The 17,789-nt window shown below is 38.3% G+C and overlaps 1 protein-coding gene across 1 annotated transcript in view; it reads left to right on the top strand.

The window, feature by feature from the left end:
• Positions 1 to 880: 880 nt before the first annotated feature.
• LOC125238970 overlaps positions 881 to 17,789 on the top strand; it is a 105,467-nt gene continuing 88,558 nt past the window's right edge. Inside the window, exons 1-6 of the mRNA XM_048146470.1 lie at positions 881 to 936; positions 4,479 to 4,539; positions 4,795 to 4,901; positions 6,326 to 6,496; positions 9,755 to 9,816; positions 10,433 to 10,461. Of these exons, the coding sequence (XP_048002427.1) occupies positions 4,537 to 4,539; positions 4,795 to 4,901; positions 6,326 to 6,496; positions 9,755 to 9,816; positions 10,433 to 10,461 (372 nt within the window). The 5' untranslated portion in view covers positions 881 to 936; positions 4,479 to 4,536. The remainder of the gene's footprint in view (positions 937 to 4,478; positions 4,540 to 4,794; positions 4,902 to 6,325; positions 6,497 to 9,754; positions 9,817 to 10,432; positions 10,462 to 17,789) is intronic.

The raw sequence follows: 17,789 nt of genomic DNA, 5'->3' as shown, positions 1-17,789 counted from the left end.
CAAGTTCAGGATTCTATTCTCGAACCACTCGCTTCGTTCGTGGTTCAACTATAGAATCCTTTCTCTTGCTCGTTTTTCAATTCCACACTCGGCGTTAAAATACAACTTTGCCCCCTTGTATAACAAATAACTATTATTTGTGCGATGAGCGAATATCTTCTGATTATTTGTTCTTGAGTAATGAGGTTTAAGTGTTTATATAATTATGATATCTGTAAGTATATTTTATACTTATATTTAGTTGTCTACTGTGTACCTACTAACAACACAAGCCTTCTGGAGCTTACCGTGGGACCCAGACAATCTGTGTAAAAATATTATGTTCTATAACGTTCAGGCATCTTCTGGGCGAGCTCATTCCATCGTAGGCCACGTCTTTGCCTTCAGCTAGTCTGTGGCCAAGAGTAAGCCCATTTATAATAAATACTAGCTTTTGCCTGCGCTCGCGTTAGAAAGAGACAAAAAGTAGCCTAGGTCTCCATCGCCGGTATATAGCCCATATCCCGAAAAATATTATGTACTATAACGTTCAGGCATCTTCTGGACGAGCTCATTCCATCGTAGGCCACGTCTGCCTCGGCTAGTCTGTGGCCAAGAGTAAGCCCATTTATATTAAATACTAGCTTTTGCCTGCGCTCGCGTTAGAAAGAGACAAAAAGTAGCCTATGTCTCCATCCCTTCAACTATCTTCACTTAAAAATCACGTCAATTCGTCGCTCCGTTTTGCCGTGAAAGACGGACAAACAAACAGGTACAGCGTAGCTCTTATCGTAGGTCTTTGTCACATAATAGATATAGAAAAGACAGAGATAAGACATACCGGGAGCTTGCGCACTCACATAGGACAATTTGTTTTTTCAGTGTACTCTGCAAGCCACAGGAGACACAGTCACCGGTCACTAAACTATTTGGGAGACTTCGGGGCTCTGATTCCAGGTATTTTTTTTTAAATTTTGACTCAACCTTTTAACCGTTATTGGACTGTTATTGGCCTTCTTATACGTAAGCAGTAGTATGTCTTAGTTATATTTACGGCTGTAGTTATCCTGAATACCAATAAAAAATAAAAACCCTTTGACACCCAAGAACGCTTAAAGGCGTCATGTGCTGTCGTGTCCCACGATGCCAGCAACGCGTAAAGTTACTATGGCGGACGCTGTCAAAGCGACTGTCATGCTGACAGATAACCAGATAAGACGACCGGTCTGGCGCAGTCGGTAGTGACCCTGCCTGCTACGCCGCGGTCCCGGGTTCGAATACCGGTAAGGGCATTTATTTGTGTGTTGAGCACAGATATTTGTTCCTGAGTCATGGATGTTTTCTATGTAGATATATAAGTATTTATATATTACATATATATCGTTGTCTGAGTACCCACAACACAAGCCTTCTTGAGCTTACCGTGGGCCTCTCAATCTGTGTAAGAATGTCCTATAACATTTATTTATATTATTTTATTATTATAAGGTTTCCCTATTTTCGTTATTTACTGGTCGAGTTATTGGCGTGTAGGCCACGTTTTGACGCGAGAAGCAAAGCGTTCAAAAGGTTAAACTTTAAAGCGATCTAGCGTAAATCTTACTTGAAAGTGCCAAGGCTAGTTTTTTGTGAACGAGCTATTGGGCTATTCCAAAATAGTGACAATAGTTGCCCGACAGTGACACTTTGTCGTTCATAGCCTGTTCAACAACAAATATTGATGACGCTGAGGAACAATGTTAGTTATCAACCCAGAAATCTAAATATATAAAAGAAGAAGCTGACTGACTGACTGACTGACTGACTGACTGACTGACTGACTGACTGACTGACATATCAACGCACAGCCGAAACCGCTGGTCCTAGAGATTTCAAATTTGGCACGTAGGTTCCTTATATAGTGTAGAGGAGCACTAAGAAAGGATTTTCCAAAATTCACCTCCTAAGGGGGTCGAATGGGGGTTCAAAGTTTGTATGGGGAAACAAGATTAGTTTGACTATTTTATTCGAAACTTCACAGGAAGATTCCTTAAGACATATGATTGAATACGTGTTTCAGGTTTTTTGAAAATTTAACCCCTAAAAGGGTGAAAACGGGGTGATAAAGTAAAAAAATCAATATGGGTATCGTTTTTATGGTTTATCGGGTCGCTGATCACGATAAATACAACGTTTTAAAAATCTAATGAGGCGGAAGTGAAATATCATCTCCTCTGTTGTGGTGCAAAAGGGTTTAAATATCAAAAAAATATATTGACTGACGGACATATCAAAGCACAGCCGAAACCACTGGTCCTAGAGATTTTAAATTTGGCACGTTGGTTCCTTATATAGTGTAAAGGAGCACTAAGAAAGGATTTTTCAAAATTCGCCTCCGAAGGGGGTCAAATGGGGGTTCAAAGTTTGTATAGGGAAACAATGTTAGTTTCACTGTTTTATGCGAAACTTCACAGGAGGATTGCTAAAGACATATGACTAAATACGTGTTTCAAGTTTTTTAAAAATGTACCATTTAAAAGGGTGAAAAGGGGTGATAATGTCAAAAAACCAATATGGGTATCGTTTTTATGGTTTATCGGGTCGCTGATCACGATAAATACAACGTTTTTAAAATCTGACGTGGCGGAAGTGAAATACCTTTTCCCCTGTTGTGGTGCAATGGGGTTTAAATATCGAAAATAGCCATATGGATTTCTTTTTTATGTTTACTTCTGGTTCAAGAGATTTCAAATTACACGTAAGTTCCTTAGAAGAGCACTAAGAAAGAATTTTTCAAAATTCACCGCCTAACATGATAATTTGACAGGGACAGGAACAGGGACGGGGCGGGGCGGGGCGGGACGGGACGAGACGGGAGGGGACGAGCCGGAACAGGGATAAGGGTAGGGATAGGGATAGGTATAGTAATAGGGATAGGGATAGGGATAGGGATAGGGATAGGGATAGGGATAGGGATAGGGATAGGGATAGGGATAGAAATAGGGATAGGGATAGGGATAGAAATAGGGATAGGGGAGGGACGGGGACGGGGAATATATATGGTAAGCGTGTTTAGTGGATACATGTAGAAGTATAATGCCCCGCTGCACCTTAATCGAAATAATTGCGGACAAATGTACCTACATAGAAACCTACGGATCCAAATGAAAATCTTATTTTTTGTAAACGTTTGAATAAGAATACTTTTATTACGCGGGCGAAGCCGCGGGTAAAAGCTAGTAGACACATAATTATCAGTGTTTGCCTGTGTGGTGACGGGTTAAGAATTTCACCATCCCCTTTCTTCCCGTGGGTGTCGTAGAAGGCGACTATGGAATATGGGTTAAATTGTGGCGTAGGCGAGAGGCTGGCAACCTGTCACTGCAATGCCACAGTTTCGTTTTCTTTCAACCCCTTATTTGCCAAGAGTGGCACTGAAGCTTTAGTAGTTTCATGTGCTCTGCCTACCCCTTTATGGGATACAGGCGTGACTGTATGTATGTAATTATCAGTGTCGAGTGTCAAAGTCACTGTGGTGAATAGTCCACAGGCATTGACCACGGGTAACAGGCGCAGCAACGCCAGCAGAGGTCTGTGGAACCTTTCATACAATTTTGCGAACAATCTGAAGCAGTGACAGACGAGACGGCTTGGTACATATGCCGTCGTAGCCGAATGGCAATGGCCAGACGCCGACAGAAACACAACAGTCTGGCTCTGTCGCGCCAATACGCAAGAGCGATAAAGATAGATAGCTATGAAACAGATATTATCCTGAGCGTTTGTGCATTCCGCTACACTGACTTTTATGACCACCGACTAACTGAGGCGAAGACGTGGTCTCAATAAAGCTCGCCTAAGAAAGTGCCTTGCCCTTGATTTGAAGGTTGCCGGGTTATATAGTAAATAAAATAAATAAATATTATAGGACATTGTTACACACATTGACTGAGTCCCACGGTAAGCTCAGAAATGCACAGAAACATCATGTCTTTCTTGCATGAGTACAATCCAGGTCTCTTTAAAGCAAGAGTAAAAGGGTATCTCATAGGTAAGCGTGCTCCACCGTAGACCGCATCATCACTTACCATCAGGTATGATCGTGGTCAAACGTCTACCTATCACTAGTATGTCTTTCCCATCACGGAACAATGGTGTTCCGGACCTTTGGGAGGTGTGCGCGGGGCTTAAGCCAAGGCGTAGAGGCCCTTTTGACACTTTAATGAAATGTAAGGGGTACATTGAGCGGACGCTGCCCTTGCCCGTATCAAGGGACACACGCAGAGGCAACACCCGCCAGGGTGTGAGGACTATTTGAGGCTGAAAGCCTTGTTGGAATCTAGAATGAACTCGGCTATTGGATGAAAAAGATGGACCAAAACGCACAGACTATTATTATTATAAAATTTATAAATGAGCTTACTCATGGCTACAGGGCCATGAGGTTCGTTATATTATTTATAATTATAAAAAATATTACCTTGATTTGAGTTACCCTGTATGTTTTTGTTTGGTTCCAGTTCCGAAACGGTGAATCTTGTGAAAGTAAAGAAGAAGAAATCACCACAACCACAAAAAATGGTATACAGTTTCACCTTTACCTTTAACCCTTTTAAAAGTTTTAAAGTAGTTTCACCACACCAAAGTACTTTTATGCAAGTTAAAATTTGTATGAAATTACTTTATGGATAAAATTCAATTTTTCGATTTTGAAGTATCAAGGAGCCTTCACAGTCCTCCGGCTCATGGGATCCTGGGGTCCGCTGTGACAAATAAGATTTGGCGTAGGCACTAGTTTTGCGAAAGCGATTTGATGGCAATTTTTTTTATTTGCAGTGTCCAGAATGCGTCACCTGTGACATGGCTATGCAGACGAGTAACAGTAAGCACAACACGAAGCCAGGAAAAAACGCTGATGACACATTTTCATTTACCTCTTGTTCGTAAGTACTCACTATCCATACTAATATTATAAATGGGAAAGTGTGTGTGTCTGTTTGTTTGTCCGTCTTTCACGACAAAATGGAACGATGAATTGACGTGATTTCTAAGTGGAGATAGTTGAAAAGATGGAGAGTGACATAGGCTTTTGTCCCTTTTTAAACCTCTACTTCCCTGAAATGGGGAGTGGAAGCTTGTATGTAGCATTCCTTAATATTCCAATTTAACGCAAGCAAACACTGAGAGAAACTACAACCAGTTTTCATGTTCGTTCAACAAGTTTTTTGGTTAAAATAGCGCCTACGTGCTCTTTGGTTCAAACAACAAGCTACTTGTCATTTGAATCGGCAATATATTTGAATCAACAAGTCGATTTTATAAAAACAACCTGACACATATTGTTTTAAACATACGTTTGGCTGATTCAAACGGATACACCGCAACAAGTCGAACATGTTAAATTCACAATGCAAATTTATCTCAGTGAAGCCGCGGGCAAAAGCTAGTTCAACTATATATTTTGGCTCTATGATCAAAAAGCAGCTCAGTCACTCTTTCCAGCGATACTTGCGTTCTTGGGTCTACCGGCTGGTTGGTGGCCGTCCGGCGGGTCGACCCAAGAACGCTTGTTCTTAGTCCCTCAAAAGTATCAACCGCTTCCCATTCTGTCAGTAAACCAGCGAAGTATGTGGGCTTTCGTTTCGCTCGTAAGTACCTACAGTAACCTGCAAAATTAAATGGAGAAATTACCCTTGTAAGGAACCTCCGGAACGAAATTCGCACGTACTTACCGCTAGGCTACCAGCGCTTCATAAGAAGCGCAGGTTGAAAATTAAGTACCTACCCAATATTAAGTAGTATCGTGCTTTTAACCCACAGAGAACCTCCTATAGAGTAGCATTCTTGTATATTTTGTTCGCGATACGAGTCACCAGTGCCAGGGGTGCGAGGAGCGGGCGGGGAATGTGTTAAGCGCGCTGTGATTGGCCGTTTCAAGGACGGCGGGCAGTCGCGCCAGATGAAAGGGACTGACGCGTAAGTGGCCAATGTAAGTTGACCTATGCCGGCTCTGAATAAATTATAAATATGACTTTTATGTGGAATGTAATGACGTCTGTTTTTAAATTTGAGCTTCTTGTTACCTTTCCACACCATTTCACACTACAGGTGGACATATTTAAGACATCAAAATACCCTTTTTCAATTTTTTTACTGCGAAAAACACGCGCTGCTTTCGGGTCTGTTACTTGGTCGCTACTGATCGGGCACGGCGAGCGCCCGCGCTTATATCAGTGCAAATACTAGGAAGGCTGGCGACCGCGAGTCGTCTTGTAATGGATGTCTATAGGGGTTGGTCTGTGTTTTAACCGAAGACGATATTAAAACTTGACAAAATTAGATGCCACTTGAAACTTCTAATTTTCAGACTCAAGAAGCTTCTCGCCTCCGAATCCCCTAAACTGATGATGGCTCTCATCATCATTGTTGGGACCCTCACTCTCATCCTGGTGTTGAAGTGTATCTGCTGTCCAGCCATCATATCTGATCTGACGGAGACGAGAGAAAAACGGAACGACGCCGTCAATGAAATTGTGAGGTAAATATCATCACCATCAATAAAACTGATGGTCCTATAGTGTCATAACACTAGACCCTACTCATAGTGTTGTGTTCCTGCCGGTAAGGCTGCCAAAACTCAAGGAGGGTGCAGTGTGCTGGTGACGGAAGGACTAATTTGTTCCGTCTATTGTTCTTTGAGTCGTCGGCAACCCAAACCCTCCTTAGAACTTGTACACTCTTTTTTGCTGTGTTGCTTAACACATCAAAAAGGAGTGTACAAGTTTTTAATGAGTTGGCAACTCCTTGAATAGCAGTCGTCCATAGGTGACGGTGACCGCTTTCCATCAGGCGGACCGTATGCTTGTTTGCCACCGACATAGTATTAAAAAAATCTGCAGTCCTGCCATATCTGACCTGACGGAGACCTAACGACGCTGTCAACGAATTTTTGAGGTAAATCATCATCATCATCATCAATAAAACTAATGATGGCGCCAAATAGGAAGCCAAATGCACTAACGCTTACGATAATATCTTTATCATAGCTAGCTATCTCTGTCGCGTCTTCCGTATTGGCGCGACAGAGCCAAACTGCGTTTCAATCGGCGTCTAGCCTCAACGATTGGTATTTCGGCTAAGTCAGGGTGATCTTGTGAGCTTCTCAAGACACTTTTACCACATCTCGGACACTGGCGATCAAATATATGAAAGAGGCGCGTTCTTAACACACATTCTAAGCTCGTGTTGGTGTACGCGTAACCTGCCTGTATGAGTGAGATATGACAGGTTGACTGTTCGCGTTTTTGACAGGCGATAACTGTGAGGTAACCGAGAGGGGGTGGGTAGCGCTTTCAGCGGGTAGCGGAAGTGGCCATACTGTACGATAGTACTCTTTATTATACCGTGCTTTTACTATTGGGTCGTATTTAAGCTCCAACTTCCCTACAACCCCCACAGTAACTACGCGGAGGGCCGAAGGCCCGGAGCGTGTCTGTGAGGCTCGCAAGCACGCGCGGCCGCAGGCCGAGCTGCGGACAGAGAGTGCGCTCCCACGCGAAACACTTTTGTAAACGACAAGTCAAATCTAAAAACTAAATGTCTTCTCATGCCACGGTAACTACTACTGTATGAGGCGAATTACTCAAACCAAGGGTGATCAGTGACTCATCACCCCAAAGCCAAAAGACAAATAAATGCCCGCGGGGCCCTCGGGCCCCGCGCACCTTAAAAAAAGAAGACCTGAAGGTGCACGGTAGTTTTTAGACAGTATGAGCACAAGCTCTCATTTCGAGACAATAAGTTCGGAACGAATAGTAGTTAATAAGATGAATTACTAAAGGTTGAACACGCCAAAACTGAGGCATATAAATTCATTTGCTGCTTCGTTATAATTTATAATAAAAGGTATATAGAATTTTTTTTGATGCCAAATAAATCGTAAAAAAGTATAGTTTTTAAATATATCAGTTACTTTTGTGAAAGATTTATATATGTAGCGATATCAAACAGGCAACTGAAACAACGTGAACTTATTTTGCACGAAAACACAAAAAATCCAAAACTCAGCTACAGCGCAGGGATGTGGGTAAAAGATTAAAATTTCCACAATCCACTGTTTGTTGCGTATTGAAAAGGCTTCGGGAACGCCTAACTTTAGAACGAAAGCCAGGAATTGGTGGGTTGCAGGGTATAAAGGATAAAAAAAAGAAGGAACGCATCTTAAGGATATTTGCTTCAAATTGTATGATGTTACCTCGTGGGTTCCCCTTGTTTTGGCATAATTTTACAATCGAGAATTCTTTTTGGCATAATCTATATTGGCATAATTCACCTTTCGCATAATCTGTTATGGCATAGTATAGTTACGCATAGTTTGTCTAGGCATATTTTTGTTTGTCCGAATATATTTCATGCATAATGGTTATTCGCCGAATGGTTTTTATGCATAAATTATTTCTGCATAACATGGTTTAGTGGAAATTTACTACGCAGAATTTTTATCATAGGTAATACTACTATATTAATGTTGCAGTTCTAACCTAACCTAACCGAAATTCTTGACAAAATGTTTTATTTGTTGAGGTCGCAGTTCTAACCTAACCAAACCGACTCTCTTAACAGCATTTAGTATGGGTGGATATTCTGATTTTAAGAAATATGCCAAATACAATTATGCGAATTAATTTTATTCATAAGAACAATCGGCGTAAACAGAATTATGCGAACTTATTTTCGGACAATGTGTTATTCGTATTATTTTCGATTATGACAAATAAGTTTTCTGCCAAATTAACATTCGGCGAAAATCGATTATGCGAAGTCTGTTATGCGAAAATCGTTTCGGACAATTAAAGTTATGCCAAATAGAGGGAACGAGGCTAAAAAGTAAAGATGTCCCAATCATATGTTCAAAAGGTGAAACGTAGAGCAGGGCTAAGAAGTTTTAAAGCACAAAAAGGCACCAGATCGGAATATAAGACAGAAATCAGCAGCAGGAACTCGATTGAGAAACTATACGAAAATTTATTAACAAAATTTGTCTGCGTTCTGATGGATGGTGAAACTTACATAAAATCCGATTTCTAAGAAATCCCTGGCCAAGAGTTTTATACTAGCAAAAGTAGCACAGAGGCTCCCAAAGACTGTCAAATAAAAAAAGATCTAAGTTTCCAAAAAAAATACCTACTTTGGCAGGCAATTAGCAGTTGCGGGAAAAGAAGCAGCTCTTTTGTCACTACCGGAACAATAAAGGGCAGCATCTATCAAAAAGAGTGCTTACAAAAGCGATTACTTCCGTTTATTAAGAAACACCACTCCTGGCCTTTATTTTGGAGAGACCTTGCCAGGTGTTACTACGCGAAACCTGTCATGGAGTGGTACAAAGCAAATGGTGTAGCCGTGGTACCGAAATATAGCTATCCACTAAATTGCCTAGAACTCCGGCCTATCGAGGAATATTGGAGTATAATGAAAGGGTTTCTTAAAAAGAGAGGCGCGGAGGTCAATTCCGCGGAGGAGCGGCGAAAACTGTGGACCTGGCGACAAAGAGGTATCCTGACGTGATGGTGCAAACTCTTATGAGTCGTGTTCGAAGAAAAGTACGATCGAGGGCTTATTCGTCGAGAAACCTTGACTAATTATGGTTTGCATTTAAAATACATTAAATTTGGTCATATTTAAATCAAACATCTTTTATTTATTTATTATATTTTTTTTATAATAAACATTTAAGTGTGCCCCATTTTTGGCGTGTTCAACCTTTAGTAGAATGACGGATTTTTAATTTTTGTTGCAGAAAACCTTGGGAGGCGTCAAAATCGAAGCTGATGAGTGAGTTCTCCGAGCTTATAGGAAAAGGTAAAGCTAATTTTCTTTGTTGTGTTTCTTTGGTGTGTTTCAGCAATTCCCGTCAACTTTGTACAATGCCACGTCAGCAAATTTTAATTGATCCTATTTTGTTACCAACATTTTGTAATATAATTCGACTTTCGTAAGATATATACAGGATAATTTTTGTAATTAAGAAAATATAGATACTAGAGAACCCTAATGACGAAATAAAACTTAATAAAATCTCAATTTATCAACAAAATCTTGGTAACAAAATAGGAATTAATAAAAACAAATTTAACTTTTCCCTTAATTTTTGTACAAACTTTTCGAGAACTGCTGGTTTATGATTATGAAGGTTACTTTGACAGCGTATTTTTGTCTTGAAAAAACTTAAAAGTCGATGTAGGGAACAACTCAAATTATTTTATTAAATATTTTTTGATTTGTTCTTATGTAGTAACACTAGGTACTATTATATAAATTATAAACTGAAATAGATACCATACACTAAAGAAAAAGCGATCATGCCCACTGGTGGCGAAGTCGGGAATCGAACAAGGTTATGAAATCTACGGCAAGGCACAGACCAAATAATATTATAAATACTTAGTAATGTCTAATTTTTTCATTCTTTTCTCAGATAACAGAGACAGCAATTTACATAGCGGGGTGAGTGTTTTTATACTATTTATACTATTAAAAGACAGCATCACTATTAAAAAAAAATCTAAAAATATATAGTTTTCCTCAGAGAAATATATTACATACTTGTTTTTTTTTGTGGGTAAACTATGTTTTATACGTTTTTATAAAACTTCTATATAGACGAATTGTCACACAAGTAGCTTGTAAACTATGTTTTATGTGGGTATAAAAGTTCGATACAGACGTACAGCTCCCTCGGGTTTTATACCGCGTGTTATATTTCCTCATACAACACAATAAACATACACGAAAATGTAACTACCTTGATCGGGATATAATTCATTACTTCATCGAAAATTTTACATATCTGTGTCTGTCGGTTACAATCATATTTAAGGCCGTTCTTACACAGCTTCCATAGGTTACAGTGACCGCTTTCGTGACGTGGTATAAGAAAAAGCCTGAATCAGATCAATTTTAATAGTTATTTGTTATACAAGGGGGCAAAGTTGTATTTTAACGTCGAGTGTGGAATTGAAAAACGAGCAAGTGAAAGGATTCTATAGTTGAACCACGAGCGAAGCGAGTGGTTCGAGAATAGAATCCTGAACTTGCGAGTTTTTTAACACACGAGAAGTAAAATACATTTGCACCCGAGTGTAACACAAAACTTTTCCCCTCACTATAGCGAGGAAACTACAACGCAAAAAATGCCTTTATCACTGCTTCCAAGTAGTTCCGCAGGTGGCACATCATCTTTATTACTAGATTCACCTACTTTTATCAATTTTAAAGCAGTTAATTTGACTTTATTCAAGGTCAAATTACTTTACCCACTAGTGGATAAAATGCGTTTTTACCCGCTGGTATTAAAGGACAAAACACGTGTTTCCGAGCTAGTGAGGGGAAAAATTCATTCTGAAAAAATCTGAATGTTGCGATGTGGCTAACGCCGTGGCTTGCGTGGGCGACGGTCGCGCGACGGCGATGCGACGCATACGAAATCAAACCTTATCGATATGGAAGTAGACGATGCGATGGCGACGGTCGCGCGACCGTCGCCCACGCAAGACATGGCGTAAGACGTATCGTTTGCCAAATCTAACGATTAATTTCGAATTGGTTGAATCGATTAGGCCCTATGTCCAAGGAGGCGCTTAAAAAACAAATATACAATTTCTATCAACTTACTGAAATGTCATTTGAATCGAAATTACAGACTCTGCCACAGCTTTAGTTTAAAAATAAAAATGAATGATAAATGACATAATAATTGAATCCTGCGTGATAAATTAATATCGTAAAATGCTCACTAACGAAGATCCGCAAAAATGTAACATGTGTTAGATTCACAGATGTCATATATACCATAGATCAAGCAAACGTATCTACTTAGCGTGTCAAATGAACTCAGTGAAATCCACTGAGTTGTCCGTCTTTACTCGCAGCTTGCAGCTTTCGGGCGTCAATTTTTGTAAGTTGAAGTCAACCAAAACATAAAAAATGCCTCGTTACGTGATATTCAATTGCAACAACACAAAAATTATGAACAATCAAGAGCCTGAGACATATTTAAAATTACAGGCAAGAATCAACTTCAGTACAAAATTTGACACGCTCGGCCCCTATACATATATATGAATTTGTTTCTTCTATCTAAATTAAGTTCTGTGGTTAGATTATGTTTAAAGTAAGCGCGATATTGTTTTAAGTACTTGATTTTTTTAAATATTTTTACAGGATTTTATTTAAAATTTAATTAGGTTGCGCGGCTTTACGTTTTTTGGACGCTGTCATGTGTCAAAAAGAGGTTCTTACAGCTCCGGGACAATAGGTTCTCGAAACACCTTTTTAGGGTTCCGTAGTCAACTAGGAACCCTTATAGTTTCGCCATGTCTGTCTGTCTGTCCGTCCGTCCGTCCGTCCGCGGATAATCTCAGTAACCGTTAGCACTAGAAAGCTGAAATTTGGTACCAATATGCATATCAATCACGCCAACAAAGTGCAAAAATAAAAAATGGAAAAAAATGTTTTATTAGGGTACCACCCCCCCTACATGTAAAGTGGGGGCTGATATTTTTTTTTCATTCCAACCCCAACGTGTGATATATTGTTGAATAGGTATTTAAAAATGAATAAGGGTTTATTAAGATCGTTTTTTGATAATATTTATATTTTCGGAAATAATCGCTCCTAAAGGAAAAAAAAGTGCGTCCCCCCCTCTAACTTTTGAACCATATGTTTAAAAAATATGAAAAAAATCACTAAAATAGAACTTTATAAATAATTTCTAGGAAAATTGTTTTGAACATGATAGGTTCAGTAGTTTTTGAGAAAAATACGGAAAACTACGGAACCCTACACTGAGCGTGGCCCGACACGCTCTTGGCCGGTTTTAGTAACTTGTCGCTTGTAAACTATGTTTTATGCGGGTATATAAGTTCGATACAGACGTATAGCTCCCTCGGGTTTTATACAGCGTGCTATATTTCCAGACTAATGTTTTGGGAGTAATTTTTATCAATCAGTCTGAGACTGCGGTACTACGGTCTCAATTTTTATGTTCCTCGTAGAATAGGATATCGTCACTACTTTTAAAAAATCTCGTATATCACGCTGCTCCTCAAAGTTAAAACGCAGTAAGTCTATATGCATTCCATACATACTTACTACAATTTTCATTTCATTGACAGACGAAGATACAAGTTTTTTTAAAAGTAGTGACGATATATTATTTAATTCTTCCCTTTTGCTGTGTACTTAACACAGCAAAAGGGAATGTACAAGTTTCTAATGGGGTGGCAACGCGCATGTGACACTGTTTGAGTTGCAGGCGTCCATAGGTTACGGTGACCGCTTTACATCAGGCGGGCCGTATGCTTGTTTGCCACCGACGTAGTATAAAAAAAAAATCTTTTGTTGACTTGTATCAGATTTTTCGATGGTGTACAACGTACTACGGTTGTGCACTAGTCATAAATGGCTTCTTACAGTTTTGACGTAATGACCTCATGTGCTTGTATTCTAAATTAGCAATTATCATGCAATAACTTCGCTAATACCTATTTAATCTCAACCATATCTAGTATACGTGTAAAAATATCAAGTGTTATTTTTCCCTCTTTGTCTACTTATTGTGATTTTTTTTTATTCTATCACTCTTGGTATATTTGGCGGGTTGACAAGTCAAGTGAAATATAATATAACAAAATGTTCTTCCCAATATTTGCGATAAAACCCTCAGTTTTTAACCCCCGACGCAAAAACGACGGGGTGTTATAAGTTTGACGTGTCTGTCTGTCTGTCTGTCTGTTTGTCTGTCTGTCTGTGTGTGTGTCTGTTTGTGGCATCATAGCTCCCGAACGGATAAACCAATTTCGATTTAGTTTTTTTTGTTTGAAAGCTGAGTTAGTCGGGAGTGTTCTTAGCCATGTTTCATGAAAATCGGTCCACTATGTCGCGGTCCCCTTTTTCAAAATTTTAATTTTGTGTTTATATTGATTCTGATGATGATAAGAAAATTCTCCTATCAAAACTCTGTCATAAATATATAGGTATAAATAATATACTACGTAATGTTTCAAGTTCCTTGAAAAGTAAGATGAAAACGGAGATAAACTGGAGTAAATTTAAGACGATACTTTGGATTTATTTTCTATCGAGAAAATTTAACTAAATGTCAAATAGGATTTTTTTGTCTGAATAACATTGTTAGTCGCCGTTATAAATGCTTGTTCATTTCTAATAACATACTCACTACAGTCTCACATAATCAGAACAAACCGTTAGTAACGCAGCGGCCCCTCGAGCAAGGGATTGCGTCGCGGGATAAACAACTCACGTATATACACGTCGACGTATATATACGAAGGGGTTGAGGGAAGATGTTTTTAAACGTTGGCGAAGGGATTGTGTCATCTGTGCTCTGGATAATCCTTTTTTTTTGGTTTGTGTTTCAAAGACAATAACTCTTAGGTTTAGGAAAAGAGGTTCAAGTATAGAAAACTACTGTCAAAGTAAAATGTACGGTGCATAGACTGCCATCAGACACTGGCTTAAAACTTTTGAACCTTCTTTTTGACATACTCATACTCCCCATACTCTTAACTTCATATGTGTTTAAATTCTCAAATACAAAATAGGTATAAAATACAAATCGAATACAATCCAAGCGGATCTGTCAATGAGCGACCTGTTTTTATCCTTCTTATTTGGTCGTGTAATATTGTCATTTACGCTCAAATGATTTAAAGATCCTTTTGAGGGTAGATTTTGCTTACATTTATTAAAATACCTAAAGATACAGATTACAGAATCTACAGACTATAGTCACATTATGGACAATGGCGATCAAATATATGAAAGAGGCGCGTTCCGACTCACATTCTAAGCTCGTGTAGGTAAACGCGTACCATACTTGTATGAGTGAGATATGACAGGTCGACTGTTCGCGTTTTTGACAGGCGGTAACTGTGAGGTAACCGAGAGGGGGTGGATGGCACTTTCAGCGTGGAGCGGGAGTGGCCATACTGTACGATAGTACTCTTTATTATACTGTGCTATAGTTGTCTTGCCCACAAAAAAGTAGATTTCGACTAGACTGTTTGAAAGGTTTTTTTAGACTTTTATTTATGTTTGAGTCTGGTTATTGCTATAACTGGGCCATTTTTTCACAGTTGTCCACCCCACTTTTTTTGTAACATGGGTATTTTTTACGCGATTCATACTCAGAATCGAGAGCTCTTTCGATCCTGATAGGAGAAAAAAAATGTCCCAAGATTTCCATACATTTTTTCGAACCTTCCATTCCGTTACCGCCATACAAAATGTATGCAAAAATGGTAACGGAATGGGAAAAAAACCTTGGGACACTTTTTTATCCTATTAGGATTGAAAAGGCTCGCGATTGTAAGTGGAAAACACATAAAAATTTCCAAATCCTAAAAAAGTGGGGTGGACAACTTTGAAAAAAATGGCTAGTATACGATATTTGTATATTTTTCCATCTCTCCGCATCGTCCTTTGTCTGTTGATGAATTAAAGGGGCCCGCCGAGTGACAAAGAGTTTTTAAACTGTAAAGTGATAGTCTGGACTTGCCGGCTGATTGTCCAAGTGGTTGCTTTGTTAAAAAAAAGGAGGCTTCTGTTTATATATACTACTAACTTTTGCCCGCGGCTTCATTCGCGTTAGAAAGAGACCAAAAGTAGCCTATGTCACTCTCCATCCCTTCAACTATCTCCACCTAAAAAATCAAGTCAATTCGTCGCTCCGTTTCGCCATGAAAGACAGACAAACAAACAGACACACACACTTTCCCATTTATAATATTAGTATGGATTTTGTATATTATACACCGTGTTTTGTTTTTGTTTTTTGTTTTCCGTTAAATTCGACACGCAGTTAGGTTCATAATCAGGAACAGGAAAATATTAATATTATCAAAAAACGATCTTAGTAAACCCTTATTCATTTTTAAATACCTATCCAACAATATATTACACGTTGGGGTTGGAATGAAAAAAAATATCAGCCCCAACTTTACATGTAGGGGGGGTAAAGTAATAAAAAAAAATTTCCATTTTTTATATTTGCACTTTGTTGGTGTGATTGATATATATTGGTACCAAATTTCAGCTCTCTAATGCTAACGGTTACTGAGATTATCCGCGGACGGACGGACGGACAGACATGGCGAAACTATAAGGGTTCCTAGTTGACTACGGAACCCTAAAAACACGGTGTATACAAAATAAATGAATGTGTTTTTAAAATAACATTTTGGCATATCCTACTATTTATGTTCAACAGAGCCGGCGCAACGCTTTGCGGCCAGAGGATAGAAAAATAATGATTGTTTCATTAACATAAACAAATAAATCATAAAATTCACACAAAAAACACTCACCTCTATCATAAAATATGATTATTCAATCCTCCAAAGGATCCATAATTTTAAAAATAAATAATTCAAACAACCGCGACAATATTGACTACTTAAATAACCTTTCACTCAAAAAAATACCCAATTTCTTATTCAACAAAATTGAAATTTTCTTGTACAGTCACAGTCAGATATATGTCAGCGGACAAAGTGTTCATAAACATCGGAACACGCCTCTCCTACCAAAGCGTTTACCGATTTTTGAGCACTTTGCCTGTTCAGATATATATGATGGTAAGTGAAATATCTTTGCCAAAAACTGGCAAGTCTGCTGAATTTTCATAGTGAAATTAGACTTTGTTTCTATTCGTATAGTGATTGTTTTTGATATTTTCTTAGAGGTTATATTGTAAGAGATAATGTAAGGAACCCTTCTTGAAATATAAATATTAATATATTGTTTTCTGAGGTGAAGGGAGTCAATTGGTGCCTTAAGCTAATATACACAGGGTGTTTGGGAAAGTGGGAAAGTTGAGAAGGAGAAGGACAAGTTTTTGAAAAATATGGATATGATATTTTTGTTTCATTCTTATAATAACTTTGTATTAGGTAAGTGTTTTTTTTTATTATTACTTACTATTTATTAAAGTGATATGAAAGGTTTTTTTTATATATTCAAAATAGAAAACGTATAATTAACAGTTTACATGAATCCTCGCCAAACTGTAACGTTTGATGGCGAGAGGCGCTCATTGCTCTAGATATAAGTACTTAAATAAATAAATTTGATATAAAACAAAAACATAACTTAATACTAATATAAACTTTTTTTTACTTAAATTATCTAAATTATCTCTACTCCTGCTGTTAAAATTTGTATTTGGTTTGGATAAACTATTGAAAAAAAAAACGTTATATGAAACCAATATAACTACACTACACTGTATGCGGCGGATTAATGTTCCTATGACAATTCATTGTTAAACAAACTATCACACTTCATTATTCTCTTTATTCATTTTAATTCTTAGGCTAGGTATTTTTATAATATGATTATAAAAGTAAAATACAAAACCACATACAAAACAATACAAAATAATTATATAAACACATTATAAAAAACCTAACCTAGGGTGCCGCCAGCAGCGGGGCAGGGCCCAAGCTTTCACACTTCATTATTATTAGTTGTATTGATTATTGTCCCGGATTTGTAAGTTCACATTTTTGACACATTTGTTTTGAAGTATATTGCGATGTGGCTAAGACGTATCGTTTGCCAAATCTAACGATTAATTTCGAATTGGTGAATCGATTAGGCCCTATGTACAAGGAGGCGCTTAAACAAATATACGATTTCTATCAACTTACTGAAATGTCATTTGAATCGAAATGACCGACTGCCACAGCACTAGTTTAAAAATAAACATGAATGATAAATGACATAATAAGTAAATCCTGCGTGATAAATTA

Source organism: Leguminivora glycinivorella, chromosome 24, assembly GCF_023078275.1.
Source record: "Leguminivora glycinivorella isolate SPB_JAAS2020 chromosome 24, LegGlyc_1.1, whole genome shotgun sequence".
Lineage (NCBI taxonomy): Eukaryota > Metazoa > Arthropoda > Insecta > Lepidoptera > Tortricidae > Leguminivora > Leguminivora glycinivorella.
The sequence above is the reverse complement of the archived record's forward strand: the minus strand, read 5'-3'. Positions and strand labels throughout refer to the sequence as shown.